General features: G+C 42.4%; 1 protein-coding gene across 1 annotated transcript in view; it reads left to right on the top strand.

Moving 5' to 3' along the window:
- Positions 1 to 16,854, top strand: part of PPARD (peroxisome proliferator activated receptor delta) — a 76,240-nt gene that overhangs the window by 43,097 nt on the left and 16,289 nt on the right. The window contains exon 3 of the mRNA XM_072137186.1: positions 11,346 to 11,484. Coding sequence (XP_071993287.1) covers positions 11,346 to 11,484 — 139 coding nt within the window. The remainder of the gene's footprint in view (positions 1 to 11,345; positions 11,485 to 16,854) is intronic.

Here is a 16,854-nt window from a genome sequence, read left to right as displayed (position 1 = left end):
TCTGCACAGGGGAACCCTGTTTTATTGAAAAGAAAACTACCATCAAAATCAATCATGATAAATCAGGGACACTTACTCACTGCACTGTGACAGTGCTAATATTCTTCTTCCATTAACTCCTTCCTTCTAAAGTCAACTTTTAAAATTATGCCAATGAGCTCTGGGGGCATTAACAGAGCCCCCTCCCCCAGTGCTGCAGATTCATAATGAGCAGAACAAGTCTCACCCAACCTCCTGTGTAATCTAGAAGCAGCATTTGCAAGGGTGAGGGGGAGACCTGCTCTGCTCATTGTAACAGCCTGTGATGATACAGCACTGAGGGGCTCTGGAAACATCCACCCAGACTCATAAGTATAATTATAAAATTTGATTTTAGAAGGAAGGATGCCATGGTTAACATATTTACCACAGTCACAGTGGCTGGATCTATGATTAAGTGTTTATGGTTCATCATGCTTGATTGTCATGGTAATGAGCCCTTCAGACTCATTAGCATAATTATAAAAGTTTATTTTAGAAGGAAGGAGTGCATGATTAACACATATACCACAGTCACAGTGCCTTGATTTACAATTGATTAAGTGTCCCTAGTTTATCATGCTTGATTTTTATGGTAGACTTTTTATGGTAGACTAACAGCTTTTTGTTTTGTACTCCACTGACAGCAGTCAGATAAAGGAACTTGAAAATGTTGGTAATGACTTCTGCTTTCCTCATCTCTGATAAAGGTGGGCCTGTGACTTTTTCTGCTAAAGTTCTATTCAAGTACAAAGTGTTTGCACCAGTTTTCTGTCTGAGTTTGCACTAGAAACAATGTGCAAACTGCTTGCACATGTATTTATAAAGTATCTGAACCAATTTTGTGTCACAGCTGCATTGTGGCACTGTGACTGACAAGACTGAAAAAAATGTCCACCAAAGGGGATTGTTTTTGTTCAGTTGGACGATGCGCTACAATTCTGTCCGACATGTGCCGCATGAACAAACTGCACCAAAAAAAGCAGTGCAGGGGGCACCAGATTCATAAAGAATGTGCACCACAATTCGAGAAATCAAGCACCCCCTGCACACTTCACAGGCAAACTGCACTTGTTCTATTCATTTCTGCAATAAAAAATCCATTTAGTTATATTTTATAAATATTAGGTAATAATCTACTATTCTACTTTTTACATCAAAATTACAATTTCTTTACCACATATTAGTATTATAGATCAAAATTGCTCAAAGAGATAAAAAGGAACGTTCTTATCAAGTTAGGTGTGTCAAGTCTCAGGGAACTATGAGGGGTCCTGAATCTTCGTATTATGCTAATTTTATAGGTATCCCTATAATGCCGGCAGACTCTCGCCCTGACAAGGACAGTACCCATATACCTGAGTGAAGATGCCCCCCACCTTGTTCAAATCAAACAAAGTTGGTGTCAAACTTCTGTGCTACATTTGTGCAGCCAAAGTTTTTGTTTGTGCCGCTATGGTTTTCAAGGTATTAATAAACGTTCCTAGAGGTCATTACAGGTCAACCAGCCCCCCCACAGTGCCCAAATCGAACAAAACTGGTGCCAATCAATTGTGCTACGTTTGTGCTGGTTTGTGCTGCACACATTTTTGTTTGTGCTGCTTTTGTTTTAAATATATTAAAAAAATTGTAATGGTCAAAATGTCAGTCCCCCCCCCCCCCGTCCATTAACTGAATCAAACAAATCTGGTGTCAAAAGTTGTGCTGGTTTTTGTAGGAAAGAATTTTGTATGTGCTGCTATCATTTTTAATATATTCGTAATTTCCTTCCTAACTACAATGTGTTAGATAGCACCCCCTGGTGATCAAACCAGAGAAGTGTCACTAGGTTTGTTTTTTTACCAGTTCATCCTTAACACCCAAACCTATGTAAACACCTAAACATACCTTAAAAGTGATAACAGCAAAATGAAAATTTTTGCTAAACAAACCAGTACACATGTAGCACTAACGTTTGACACCAGTTTTTCTTGATTCAGTTAATGTGGCGGGAAGTGGGGGGGTTGACCTTTTGACCTTTAATAATCAAAACAAAAGCAGCACAAACAAAAATTTGAGCAGCACAAACCAGCAGAAACGTAGCTCAATTGACTGCAATTTCAGGTGCGGGGGGGGGGGGTCAACTTCATTCAGATAAACATGTGTTTCCCATATAGTCAGATAAGGGGGGTACAAGGTGGCCCTAGACATAGAAACACATAAGACACTATGTACTCTTAAAGGATACCACCAGTTCTGAAGTTTTGGAGAGGGATCCAACATTAAAATATGAAGCCAAACTAAAGGATATTATTTCTTTGGAAAGGCAAGACAACCTGATTAGTGATGACGAATGTAAATTTCTTGTACCTAAATTCCCACTTGAAACACGTGGAATTATGTACTTAACAAAAAAGTGTGAAACAACTGAAAATATGTCTTATATCCCAGGTTCTTCAAAGTAGCCACCTTTTGCTTTGATTACGGCTTTGCGCACTCTTGGCTTCCAGAAAAGGTTTTCACATCACAGGTGTTCAATTACTTGCCTTATAAATGGAGTTGGATCATCAGTTGTATTGTGCAGATGTTAGATGAATATACAGCTGATAATTCTACTGAATAGACTGTTAGAATTTGTAGTATGGCTTGAAAAAAGCATCTTGGTACAGAAAAAGGAGTGGCCTTAATTTCTTTACATTGAAACGTTGAAAGTGTCACCAAGTGCAGTTGCAAAAACTATTAAGCACTACAAAGAAACTCGCTCACATGAGGACCACCCCAGGAAAGGAAACTAAGAGTCACCTCCGCTGCAGAGGATAAGTTCATCCGAGTCACCAGCCTCAGAAATCGCAGGTTAACAGCAGCTTAGATAAGAGACCAGGTCAATGCCACACAGAAGTCTAGCAGCAGACAGACCTCTACAATAACTGTTAAGAAGAGACTGTGTGCAGCAGGCCTTCATGGTAACATAGCTGTTAGAAAACCACTGCTAAGGACAGGCAACAAGCAACTTGTTTGGACTAAAGTACACAAGGAATGGACATTAGACCAGTGGAAATCTGTGCTTTGAATATGGGTAATATATGTTTGTACATATGTACTTTAATAACAGGGTGCAGCTATCCGATAGTAATATGAAACATGCTACTTAAAAACCATATCCTTTAGTTGCTTGAAGTTTAAATAAGATGCAGTTTGCTAATGTCTTCCTTGCCCTTATGAGGATTACTAATACCTATACTTATTACATTATGTCAAGGTTATCCCATAGGTCTGCATCACCTGACAGATTCTCCTCTGTTCTTTTCCACTGTCATATTATTTATTATAATTTATTTTAATATTTTCTACTTCTCATCCAGCACACATGCATAAGAGAAGAATTTGCGATAGCAATATACTTGATGTGTGCAGGCGCAGGGATTTAATAAGCTTAACGCATATCCATGCATTCTAGAGTGAAGCACATATGAATACCCTATTGGCAGAGCTCCCGGGCACTGGTGGGAGCATGCGCAGATGGTGTGTGTACTCCCCCATGAGACATGGGGGAATATGGACAATGCACATTTCACTGTGGAACGTGGTGGCTTCCGGGGTCGTGGTCATTGCGACTTCCAGTGGAATGCAGTTCCACTGTGGAATGCAGCGGCTTCTAGTGGCACTTGTGCAGCAACCCCGATGGCGTCCTCGTATTTGTACACAACGGAAATGAGTGACGAGGTAGTAAAACAGGACCCCATGTCATGAGACAAGTATGTCTATATATTCTTAATGGGGGTGGAGTTAATTAAATATAAGGAAGACCACCACACAATAGCGGCACTCACTAGTTCAGGTGGTATTGTAACTAGTAATACTTTTTACCATATGGGAGACCCTTTTGGAAGGACTGCGTGTTATCAAGTCCAGGATTCCAGGGGCTGCCCTATAGTTTGTACTCCTATAGCGGCTTATCGATATTACCAATGGAGAACATGTATAGTATTTTGTGATATGGGCAATCGAGTGCACATGTTTAGGGACAACATGGGTACTGTCCTTGTCAGGACGGGAGTCTGATGAGATTATAGGGAAACCTATAGAATTAAGGTAATACGAAGATACAGGACCCCTCATACAGACTCAGTATACCTGACTTGGTAAGAATGTTCCTTTTTATTGTTCAATGTAAATAGAAAACTTAAAGGGGTATTCTCGTCTCGGCATTCACATTCAGTTTCATTAATCTGCCATATATAAACATTTCTTCAATTGGATGTTATTAAAAAAAATTATCCCGTGTGAAGATAATTCCTCATAAATGTAGTCCCTTAGAAATGAGATGGCTTCCTCGGATACGACCACGTCACTCTCTGGCAGCGGTGGCCAGACTTGCGCTATAGGGTCCTGCCGGACCACCTGGATTCAGCAATCATTCCCACAGGACGGATGTGGGACATACAGTAACTCCCGGACATTTCATATACAAAAACCTTTTGTTTCTTTGTGCAATCCCTCCAGCAGAGGTGGCCGTATCCGGGGAAGCTATCTCGTTTCTAAGGGACAAAATCACTACATTTATGGAAAATTATCTTCACACAGGAACATTTTTTTTAATAACATCCAATTGAAGAAATGTTTATTAATGGCAGATTTATCAAACTGAATGTTAATGCCCAGACGAGAATACCCCTTTAAGTTTTATAGCCGGTATCTTACTTCTGTGATTTGTTAGATAGTTTAGATACACATTGTATAGTTTACACTAGATTTGGCTTTTTTGAATCATTAGGTAATCCTTATTTAAACTTTTTGGATATCATGTACATTATACACACAGTCCTGTGTATGACCCCAGACATATTATTTAGGATATAAATATTTTGGCAAATAGTTCATACAAAACGTTATTCTGTCATTTAGGAATATTGGTCAAGTGGAGAACAAAACAAAATTATACATATTCTTTAGTTATCATTATAATGGTAAATAAAATCAAAGATTACCCTTTTATTAAAACCTTTAATTTTCTTATACTAGATTAAATATACTTAAAGGGGTTGGCCACTTTTCTTTTAATGTGGTGGCACGATAATAGGTCATTTATACAGCTATTAAAAGTGCGGCAACACTTTCTTGAAATGTAAAGCAAATTTATATAGGTTTTATAATGTTTTTATACATTTGCAAAGATTAAAACCTCCTGTACAAAAAAAGATTCTTTATTTTGTCATGTTCTGGTGCTAATAACTTTTTTATACTTCAGTGTACGGAGCCACGAGAGGTGTAATTTTTTGCAACTTTAGGACTTTACAGCCTTTTGATCACTGTTTATTGAATTTTTTATATTGGCAAAATGGCAAAAAGTAGCATTTTCAACTCTGGCTGCTATTTTCCGTTACAGGGTTAAACGCTGTTATATTTTGATAGATTGGACAATTTGGGATGCGCGATATTATGATTTTTACTGTTTATTTATATTTGTATCAGTTCTAGGGAAAGGGAGTGATTTGAATTTTTGTTTTTATTAATTTGTGTTACTATTTGTCAGATCCCCTAGGGTAGTTTAACTCTAGGTTGTCTGATTGATCCTACCATATTACAGCATAGCGGTATATGGGGATTTTACACATCATGCATGATAATGTGCAAACCGCACATGAGAACTTTGTAGGACCGGAGGCTGCCATAGCAACAGATCGCTGCTCCCCGTTGTTCCACGTCTCAGGAATTTCAGCCAGTATGTCGGTGCCAATTGACGGGTGAACACTATACAATATGCAGCAAACACTTACCGGCTATGAAGAGGGCTCAGCCCGTATTCATAAATACTGTCATAATTTATGACAGATTGGTCATGAACAGTTAAGATAAAATGACCCTCCATATCCTGCCATTTTATGGAACGGAATGACTGGCTAAAGAGGTAAAGGCCATTTCTGAATATCAAGAATGTTGTGCTTACCTAATATCCTGTCCCCACATATTGCAGAAAAAAAGTAAAGTGGCCAACCCCTTCAAATAGGTCTGCGCGGTAAGGCTTGTGAATAGACCATAAGTCAGTGATTTTCAACCTTTTTTGAGCCGCGGCACACTTTTTATACTTAGAAAATCCTGGGGCACACCACCAACCAAAATAGCACAAAATGACACTAAAACAGTCATATTATACATATAGTTAATAATATAGATTCTAAATGTATTTACTCATTGTGAAACCTGGGCCTGTTTCGATAAACACAAAAGGGATATCCTGGCAGGAATGGTGGAAAGACACACATGAAGCTCTTCCTCAACAGTTCTCAGTTTCTCCTTGTTTTTATTATATGGTGCTGATTATTATGTGGCTCATATACTGCAAAATAAAGGGGTACAATGAGAAGTACTATGGCCATGAGGCCAGAGTACAAGTTCAGCTCATATACTCAGCATATGAGCTGGTACTTGTAGTACTCCAGCCTCATGACTATAGTATTTCTCATTTTACATTTTTCATTGTTATATGCAGTATACAGCTGGAGTACTAAAAGTGCCAGCTCATATGCTGAGTATTCTGCCAGCAGTTCGTATACTCAGGCAAAAGCTCAAATAGTCAGCATTATTGGTGGGCATTACCTTGGCGGTGGGCAAATGCAAGAGTCTCTCCGCTCTCAGGATGACGCGCTGGCCTCGGTGACGTCATTTTGTCGCGCGAGGTTCAACGCATGTGTTATTGTACGCGTCTCCTACATTGTAAGAAGCCATGACTGCGCATCACTGCGCTTTGTCGGGAAACAAAACACAGGGGGCACCATAGTTTGGGGAACTTTCCCCGCGGCACACCCAACCATTTGTCGCGGCACACTAGTGTACCACGGCACACTGGTTGAAAATCACTGCCATAAGTTATGGAGCAAGAAACAGATGATTTGTTTACCATAACGTCTCTACAATGGTGACTTAGTCTGGAGTTATGGTCACTGGACAAGAGAGGGAAAAGGTAGTGAAGGCCTTAAACCAAACCCCTAAACTGTCCCTTTTCTACTGACCAACCCTCTAAATTATGGCCCCTTAATTGGACAACAAAGCAAAGCAAACAGTAAAGCAAAGGAGAAAAGAATTGCCAGGGAGCCAAGATAAACCAGGATAGTACATTCAGAAAACAAAGTTAGTATCATAGTCAGTGCAAAGTAACAACAAGAGGTATATGCAAATACCAAATTCAAAATGACCAAGAAATAGGGAACTGCCACACGTTGCGTTCTTGGATCGTTTTCAGTCCGTATAAAAACGAATGCGTTTTCAGTTCGTATAAAAACTCATGCATTTTTATTATGCATGCATTTTTTTATGTTTACCATGCGTTTGGCTGGTTTGAACCTGTTTATCTTCATTTCTAGAAGTGTAGGCTGTGAAACACATTAAAACCAGCCAAACGCATGGTAAACATACAAAAACGCATGCGTTCCCATTAAGTTTAAATATGCACTGTGTGGCTGCACCCTAAAGGCAATGTCCCCGTTGCGTTTTTGGACTGTTTTAAAGCATGCTTTATCAGTCCGATTAAAAACTCATTTTAAAAATGCATGCGTTTTTAAACGGACTGCAAATGCATGCTTTAAAACGGTTCAAAAACATGACATGTGGCATCACCCAAAAGCATGTGTGGATGATAATGAGTTGAGTCAAACAATTGAAAGGTGATGCTCCTCCTCCTACTTTTGCTTTATTCCAGGTTTAGGCATCAAAAATTGCATATGAAAAACTGAACATGTGGTTGCACCCTCAGGGCGCGTTCACGGGTTGCATTTTGGCCTGCGTTTTCATTGCATTTGAAACGCATTACAACAACTAAGGAGAGGAGATTTGCCTAATTATATTACTGTTAACATTTTCATTTACAAAACGCATGCCAAAAGCAACGTTTAGGGTACAGTCACACGTTGCAGTTAAAACTGCATTGCAATCAGCTTTGAGATGGTTTTAGGTTTTGTCAATTGAACAGGTGAAAGACATGAACTGAACAGGTGAATGACTTTTGTGGAGCAGGTTTTCCCTTCAAAATCAAATTCACTCGTTCAGTTCATGTCTTTCACCTGTTAAATTGACAAAACTGCACCTAAAACCACCTCAAAGCTGATTGCAATGCAGTTTTAACTGCAATGTGTGACCGCACCCTTACACATGCGTTTGATTAATAAATGTAAACATTAATGTAATTAGGCAAATCTAACTCCTCAACTGCAGTAATGCATTTCAAATGCAATCGAAACGCAGGCCAAAACCCAAGTTGTGAACGCGCCGTGAGGGTGAACGTGTGGTCGCACCCTTGGTCCGCTTTTAAACGGACTGAAAACTCATGTTTTGTATGTTTACCATGCGTTTGACAGGTTTTTATCCGTTTCACAGCTGCCTACACTAGAAATGAAGATCAACAGATGGAAACCAGCCAAACGCATGGCAAACATACAAAAACACATGCATTTTCTTTTTTTAAATCAGGTAACTTTTATTAAAGCATATACACTCACCGGTCACTTTATTAGGTACACCTGTCCAACTGCTCGTTAACACTTAATTTCTAATCAGCCAATCACATGGCGGCAACTCAGTGCATTTAGGCATGTAGACATGGTCAAGACAATCTCCTGCAGTTCAAACCGAGCATCAGTATGGGGAAGAAAGGTGATTTGAGTGCCTTTGGTTTGGCATGGTTGTTGGTGCCAGAAGGGCTGGTCTGCGTATTTCAGAAACTGCTGATCTACTGGGATTTTCACGCACAGCCATCTCTAGGGTTTACAGAGAATGGTCCGAAAAAGAAAAAACATCCAGTGACCGGCAGTTCTGTGGGCGGAAATGCCTTGTTGATGCCAGAGGTCAGAAGAGAATGGGCAGACTGGTTCGAGCTGATAGAAAGGCAACAGTGACTCAAATCGACACCCGTTACAACCAAGGTAGGCAGAAGAGCATCTCTGAACGCACAGTACGTCGAACTTTGAGGCAGATGGGCTACAGCAGCAGAAGACCACACCGGGTGCCACTCCTTTCAGCTAAGAACAGGAAACTGAGGCTACAATTTGCACAAGCTCATCGAAATTAGACAGTAGAAGATTGGAAAAACGTTGCCTGGTCTGATGAGTCTCGATTTCTGCTGCGACATTCGGATGGTAGGGTAAGAATTTGGTGTCAACAACATGAAAGCATGGATCCATCCTGCCTTGTATCAACGGTTCAGGCTGGTGGTGGTGGTGTCATGGTGTGGGGAATATTTTCTTGGCACTCTTTGGGCCCCTTGGTTCCAATTGAGCATCGTTACAACGCCACAGCCTACCTGAGTATTGTTGCTGACCATGTCCATCCCTTTATGACCACAATGTACCCAACATCTGATGGCTACTTTCAGCAGGATAATGCGCCATGTCATAAAGCTGGAATCATCTCAGACTGGTTTCTTGAACATGACAATGAGTTCACTGTACTCAAATGGCCTCCACAGTCACCAGATCTAAATGCAATAGAGCATCTTTGGGATGTGGTGGAACGGGAAATTCGCATCATGGATGTGCAGCCAACAAATCTGCGGCAACTGTGTGATGCCATCATGTCAATATGGACCAAAATCTCTGAGGAATGCTTCCAGCACCTTTTTGAATCTATGCCACGAAGAATTGAGGCAGTTCTGAAGGCAAAAGGGGGTTCAACCCGTTACTAGCATGGTGGCCGGTGAGTGTAATTATTACAGCAGTAATATACAATAATAATAACTGTACAAATATACAACAGTTCTGAATCACATAATTATTCCCCTCCCTAGGTCTGGCTGTTCAAGTCCCCTCAAGAAGTACCCCTTGTTCCAGTGCTCTAGAAATTATCTATCGCAACACTTATTTCGCTATCTCTCTCCCTTCACAATTCTAGCCGCCTTCAGGACAACCCCTCTGCCATCTCTGTATCAAATCTTCTGTCCCTACTCCTGGACTTTCCAGCCATTTGCCCCATTGTTTCTCAAACTTCCCAACCACGTTCCTCTTAAGGTATACCCCCAACTCCATCTTAATAGAATTATTCAGTAATCGTTTAATTTCCGACATTCTTGGTGGGTCAGCATCCAACCAGTGCCCTGCAATAATTTTTCGAATCTGGTACAGCAATTTTGCCACAACCATCTGTTCTGCCCTAGGGACATCTATCTAACCTACGTATCCCAGTACAGACTTTGGGGTCTTGCTGAATTCGGACTCCAAACACTTCCTGTATTAGGCGCTCAGTTTTGCTCCACAATCCCCTTAAAGCTGTGCACGCCCAGAGTATGTGTAGTATATCGGCCCCTTCAGCTAAGCACTGTAGACAACACCTCAACCCCATCTTATGCATCACTACCTATATGCCCTGTGTAATAGGAATAGTTGGGATCACCTCTGGGCCACATTCAAAAATATTTTACTCGGAGACTCCAAAATCTCCTCCCATTCATTACCCGGTAATTCCCCCACCTCAAGGTCCCATTTCCTACATGTTGTCTCCATTGGATCTCCCAGCATCTTGTCCGATATTGCCCCATACAAAATTGATATAAGACTTCCCATAGTCTCTGCTTGAACCACTTGCACCATGATTCCTAAAGATGAGAGCACAACATCCCCAGATTCAAACTGTACCCGTATAACTGTACAACATATAATTGGCTATAACCTGGCTATAAAGAGGTTTAGATACAAAGGGTGGGAATAGAGGGTTGCACTGGGCCTCATTTACTAAGGGCCCTGTGAACCGCACTTTCGTTGGACATCCCGACGATTTCCATTTTGCACCGCTGGTACAGAGATTTAATAGGGGTTTTTGGCGCACATGATTGGATTTTGGCGCAATCACATCGGCTTTCAGGCAACAGAAATCAGGGGCGGGCCGTCGGACGATCCGATGGATTCGGACAAACCGCAGGATTTAACTTCAAAATTGTGTCGCAAGCCAAGCACTTACATGCACCGGGAAGAAGAAGGTGAACTCCGGCGGACCTGAGCGGGGAAGCGACACATGCAGGAAATCCGACGCACGATCGCGGCAGAGTGCATGATCGTCGGGCAATGCACTTTCGGGAACTCTGAGGGACCGGGTAAGTAAATGTGCCTCTATGTCTTATTATTCTTGTCCGATGTAGCGTATTCTGCACATAGTGCAGTCTGCACTGTTTTACTAAATGTAGGGCAATGAACCCATGATCCCAAATTTAATGGGTAGTTTGGCTACTATCGGCCTTCAGTATCCCAGCCTTGAGTGGCTTTCCAAAGCATCTATGTTATCATGCCACCATTAAGCTTACAGGTTTTAACTGAACTCATTTCAATTTAATAATAAAATTGTGAGTGTATTTATTTTAATTTCTACAGGGTTTCTTTCGGAGGACCTTGCGGATGAGGCTTCAGTATGAACACTGTGATCGCAACTGCAAAATACAGAAGAAAAACCGAAATAAATGTCAATATTGTCGCTTCAATAAGTGTTTGAGTTTGGGAATGTCCCACAATGGTAGGCAGAAAAAACAAGTTTTAATTTTTAACTTATTTAAAACTCATGTAAAATGGTAAAAACTAGGTAGTCTGGGGCAGATTCTGGCATTTTTGCTGCCTTAGGCTAAAATTGAAAATGCTGCCCTCCACTCCCCCCAGGCGCCCAATGATGCTACCTAACACACTAGTAGTCAGTCATTAAACACAGCCATTAGTGACATCTAGTACCTTACAGATGATGTTCTGCTGCATCAGAAAGGACTTTTTTATGCTATGGTTTATCTCTTCTAAATTCACAGTCAAACGCCTTCAGCTCTATGCAGTACAACTCCACACTGCGCCCATAAAAAAAACTGTAACTTACAGTATAATGGAGCGTTTTCCTAATATATATTATCCTTACAACACGACTGAACACACTATTTCCCACATAAAACATCCTTTATATTCCCCCAAATAATTTATAGTATCTACAGCTTAATTTGTTATATATACCACTGCCCCTGAACTACAGCACCCTGCTATTTTATATACATACACTATTTATTTACAGTTTCCCTAATTTATTTATAACAGCCCTCATATTCATACTCCCAAATTAAATGATATACAGTACTCCATATAAGGCCACCCAGTTTAATTAAAATGCAGCCACTATATACAGATTCCCCCAGTACTATTAAATACACAGCAGGCCCCCACTACTATTGTATACACAGCCTGTCCCCCACTATTATTGTATACACAGCCTGCCCCTCACTACTTTTATATATACAGCCTGAGGCCCAGTACTTTTATATACAGCCCCCCACCCATTATATACACAGCTGACACCCATAAAAACAAAATCTTGTACCTGTCCAGCCCTGCTGCTGCCACGTAGCTTCTCTCCTGCCCGAAGCCGCATCATGTATAGTGACACTGGCTGGCGTGCGTGATAACATCACGCCGGCCTGTGTCCTGCAGAGCGGTGCGCACAGGTGAGACTTGCTTCCCCACTCTGCCTATCAATTACATTGACGACTTAATGGCATCGACATAATTGATTTTTCAGTAGTACGGAGTTGCAGCATTTGGCGAGTCCGTACTACCGATGGCTAAATGCTGCCTCTTAAGGGGTCCGTCTGAGGTGGGGACTTTTCCCCGCCTCATGGCAGATATAGTCCTGGTCTTATCTTAAAGGGACACTGTCACTAAAATGATTTTTTATCATAATAATAATGCATATTATAATAATAATATATTATACATATTATATGTATAAATATAGGCCACATATTACGGCCTCCATGCAGTTGTGTTTCCAAGTAAACTGTGCTTTGCTATCTATAACTGACATTTCCTTTAGCTAGAGCTTTGTTTACAAATGCAGCACCTGCGTACGGGAACAGGCCTCAGTCGGATCGCATATGCGTTTCTAATGTATCTTGATGACTGATGTTTTCTTTGATTTGCACCTTATTTTTTGAGCAAATTATAGACTTTTTGGGAGCAAATCAAAGTACAACTGATTCATACTTGCATTTAAAAACATCAGAAAAATAAAAAGAATCTGCAAGTCAGAGACGAGGGGCAAAAATAAATCACAATGGCAAATTTATAAGATACATTGCGCTGCTAAAGTATACCGACTTCAGCCTCTTAAAAAGAGGCAAAAGAAAACAAATTATACATGTGTCCCAATGTGTACCTCAGTAAATCCTGCAAGCAGAACATTTTAAGTACACTAACTTCTTTTGCCATGAAAAGATGAGGTATGATGGGAGATGAGGTAGAAGATGAGAATGAGGTAGATTGACTATAAAGAAAACAGCTTCTTTATTTGTTTTCCATTAAAAACACAACATAGGTAGGCTACAGACCAGCATAATGCCTATGCATTTCGGAAAGTGATTTCCTTAATCATGGTTACATTACAAATGAAACACAATACATTTATAAAACAAAGCAGCCTATAACCTCCACCTAGGTGTTATAGCATGTCATAGCAATGCAAAATTCCCCAAATATTTACAAAAAAGGGTTTTAAAGGAAAATGTTAATTAATGATATCGCAATGATTATTTATACATAAAGTATATTTGTATAAATGAAAAAACCTTTAGTAAATATAAACAAGAGTGTCCACTTTCTGGATCTTGAGCTAACAGGGAATAATTTTACTTTACAGGTGAATGTTAATATGTATGGAAAACCATTGGCAAACAATACTATTTTATCCGCTACAAGTTGCCATTCCCCACACACTCTTAAGATTAATCCTGTGAATGTACCCTATAGGGCAGTGATGGCAAACCTTTTAGAGACCGAGTGCCCAAACTACAACAAAGACCCACTTATATATCGCAAAGTGCCAACACAGAAATTTAATTTGTGATTTATACTCCCTTCTCTGTCACAGTTTTTATTGATACCAGCACTCTGAGGACACCAATAAAGCAGAAGATAGTCCCAGGTACAGCTGTCACTTTAAAATACCTGTGTGCACAGCAAGTCCTGGGCTGTCTGGGACTGCAGGAAGATGCCTGAGTCATCTCTGGTGATGGCCTGAGTGCCCACAGAAAGGACTCCGAGTGCCACCTCTGGCACCAGTGCCATAGGTTAGCCATCACTGCTATAGGGTGTTAACTTAAGCATCAGCAGCGGCAACCGGAGGCCACAAAGTGGCACAATGATAAGAGTGTGGAGGTGGCGGCAGCAGCAGGAGCCCACAGGTGGCAGCAACAGGGAAATCCACAATGTGGTCCAATGACAGAGTGTGGAGGTGGCAGCAGCATCAGAAGAAGGCCACAAAATTGCACAATGATAAGAGCGCGGAGGTGGCGGCAGCAGCAGGAGCCCACAGGTGTCAGCAACATGGTGGCAGCAACAGGGAAAGCCACAGGGTGGCACAATGATATAGTGTGGAGGTGGCATCAGTAGCAGCAGATTGGAGACGCCACATCTTTTATACATTACAGTTTTTCTGAAAAGATCAGGCCTTTGACAAAAACGAACTCCAAAGGTGGCACCAGCAGCAGCAGCATGAGGTCAGAGGTGTGGAGGTGGTAGCAACATGGTAGGCCACAGAGTGGCACAATGATATAGTGTAGAGGTGGCATTAGTAGCAGCAGGAGCCCGCAGTCTGGAGGTGGCGGCAGCAGGAGCCCATATAGCCAACAGCAGAGGAGGCCACATTGTGGCAGAATGACGAAGTTTGAAATGCATTAGATGTAAAATTTTCCATCAGAAGCAGCAGCAGCAGGAGCCAGCAGTGTGGCACAATTATATTGTGTGTTGGTGGCAACAGTAGCAGCAGCAGCAGCCCACAGAGTGGCACAATGATATAGTTTGTTGGTGGCCTCAGTAGCAGCAGCAGCAGGATCCCGCAGGGTAGCACAATGATATAGTTTGTTGGTGGCCTCAGTAGCAGCAGCAGCAGGATCCCGCAGGGTAGCACAATGATATAGTGTGGAGGTGGCGTCTGCAGGTGCAGCAGCACGCAGGGTGGCACAATGATATAGTGTGGAGGTGGCATCTGCAGCAGCAGGAGCCTGCAGACTGGTACCATGATAAAGTGTGGAGGTGGCAGACAATTCCACTCCCTGGTAAACATGATAGGAGGCAGATGGTGCAACTGGCAGCAGATGTGTGGCATCAGGCAGGTGGCAGCATCAGAATAGTGGCTGAGGCAGGTAGTTAGAACCCTACTGGCTGCCCAGTAGTCCATGGGATCCTCTACCTGAGGTGGTAAAGTGCTGTCAAAGTAGGCAGCTGCTCATTAAGGATTCCAGACTTAAGCTGCTGCTGATGGAGCTGTTACTGCTCCTACACCCCCATTTCCCCACAGCAGCCGTGGCAGTAGTATGCGAGCGTTGACTGCCAGGAATCCACCAGTAAGACCTGACAGAGGATGGACAATGTCGCACATAGGCAGCGGCCAACTCTGTGCACAGTATTTCTCTATAGTATGCCAGTTGTTTCTCCCTCTCAGCAGCTGAAAAAAAGTCACCCATTTTGCCCGGTAGTGAGGGTCCAAAAGGGTGGAGAGCCAAAAGTCATCCCTATGCCGGATGTTGATTATTTGGCTGTCACTAGTTAGTCAAATTAGCATGCTGTGGGCCATCTGCGCAAGTGACTCTGAGGGACTCCCGGCCTCCATCTCCACAGTATACTGCCACGGTGCTTCTGGGTCATCTGTCTCGTCTTCTACCGCCTCCGGATGCTCCTGCTCCTCCTCTCTTTCACTTCCATTCACCTGAGTGGAAAACCACTGATTTCACCAGACTCTGCTTGTGCTCCAATGTCCTCCTCCTCATCCTCCCCCAGTTCAGCCCCCACCGGACTCATGTGGCCATAAGATGTAGTCTCCACTTCTCCATTGCCCTGACCAGACAGATTTTGCAGCATGAGTTCCAGGACATGAAGCAGTGGAATTACGTTATTCATCCCGCAGTCCTGACGACTGACAAATAACGTGGCCTCTTCAAAGGGCGTGAGCAAACGGCAGGTGTCACGCATGAGCTGCGTTACACAGGGGAGTACTACGGTCCGCTTGCATCATCAAAAAATCATTAATGGCTTTTCTCTGTTCATACGGGTGGTCTAACATATGGAGGCTGGAATTCCAACAGGTGGAAACATCCCATATCAGACTATGTTGGGGTAGGCCATTCTGACGCTGCAGCTCAAGGAGGGTGTGCTTGGCTTTGTAAGAATGGCTGAAGTGCGTGCACAGTGTTCTGGCCTATTTTATAATGTCTTGCAGATGGCTGGAAGACTTCAGGAACTTGTTGACTGCCAGATTGAACACGTGCGCAATGCAGGGCGCATGGACCATCGCTCCTCAGTGCAGCGCGGACACCATGTTCCTTCCATTGTCTGTCACCATGGTTCCAATTTTTAGTTGTTGTGGAGAAAGCCACACATTGATTTCTTGTTGCATGACACGGAGCAGTTCCTCCCCTGCGTGACTTCGTTCGCCCAGGCAAACCAGGTGTAGAACTGTGTGACAACGCTGTGCCCTGCACATGTGGTATGATGGAGCAGCACTTGTGGAGGTGGTGGTGGAGGAGGTAGAGGAGGAGGCGGACACTGGCGCAGGAGCATCAGTTTGACAACGTGGAGGAGCAAGCGCCGTCTCTTGTGGAAGTTGTTGGTGTGGCTGGGAGGGAAGCACATTCACCCAGTAGGCTGTAAAGGACATGTACTGGCCCTGACCATGGTTACAGCTCCACACGTCCATGCTGGCGTGCACCTTCGAAGAAATTGATAACCACAAGTTGTACATAATGGTGAAGGGCTGGCAGTGCCTTTTTGGAAAAAAAAATTGCGGCTTGGAACTCTCCACCTCGGTTCGGCACAAGCCATTAGTTCTAATTGGTGGTAATTTTACCGCCAATACTCTGTA

The sequence above is a fragment of the Engystomops pustulosus genome, chromosome 2 (genome assembly GCF_040894005.1).
Source record: "Engystomops pustulosus chromosome 2, aEngPut4.maternal, whole genome shotgun sequence".
Lineage (NCBI taxonomy): Eukaryota > Metazoa > Chordata > Amphibia > Anura > Leptodactylidae > Engystomops > Engystomops pustulosus.
This window is presented reverse-complemented; position numbering and strand designations above follow the sequence as displayed.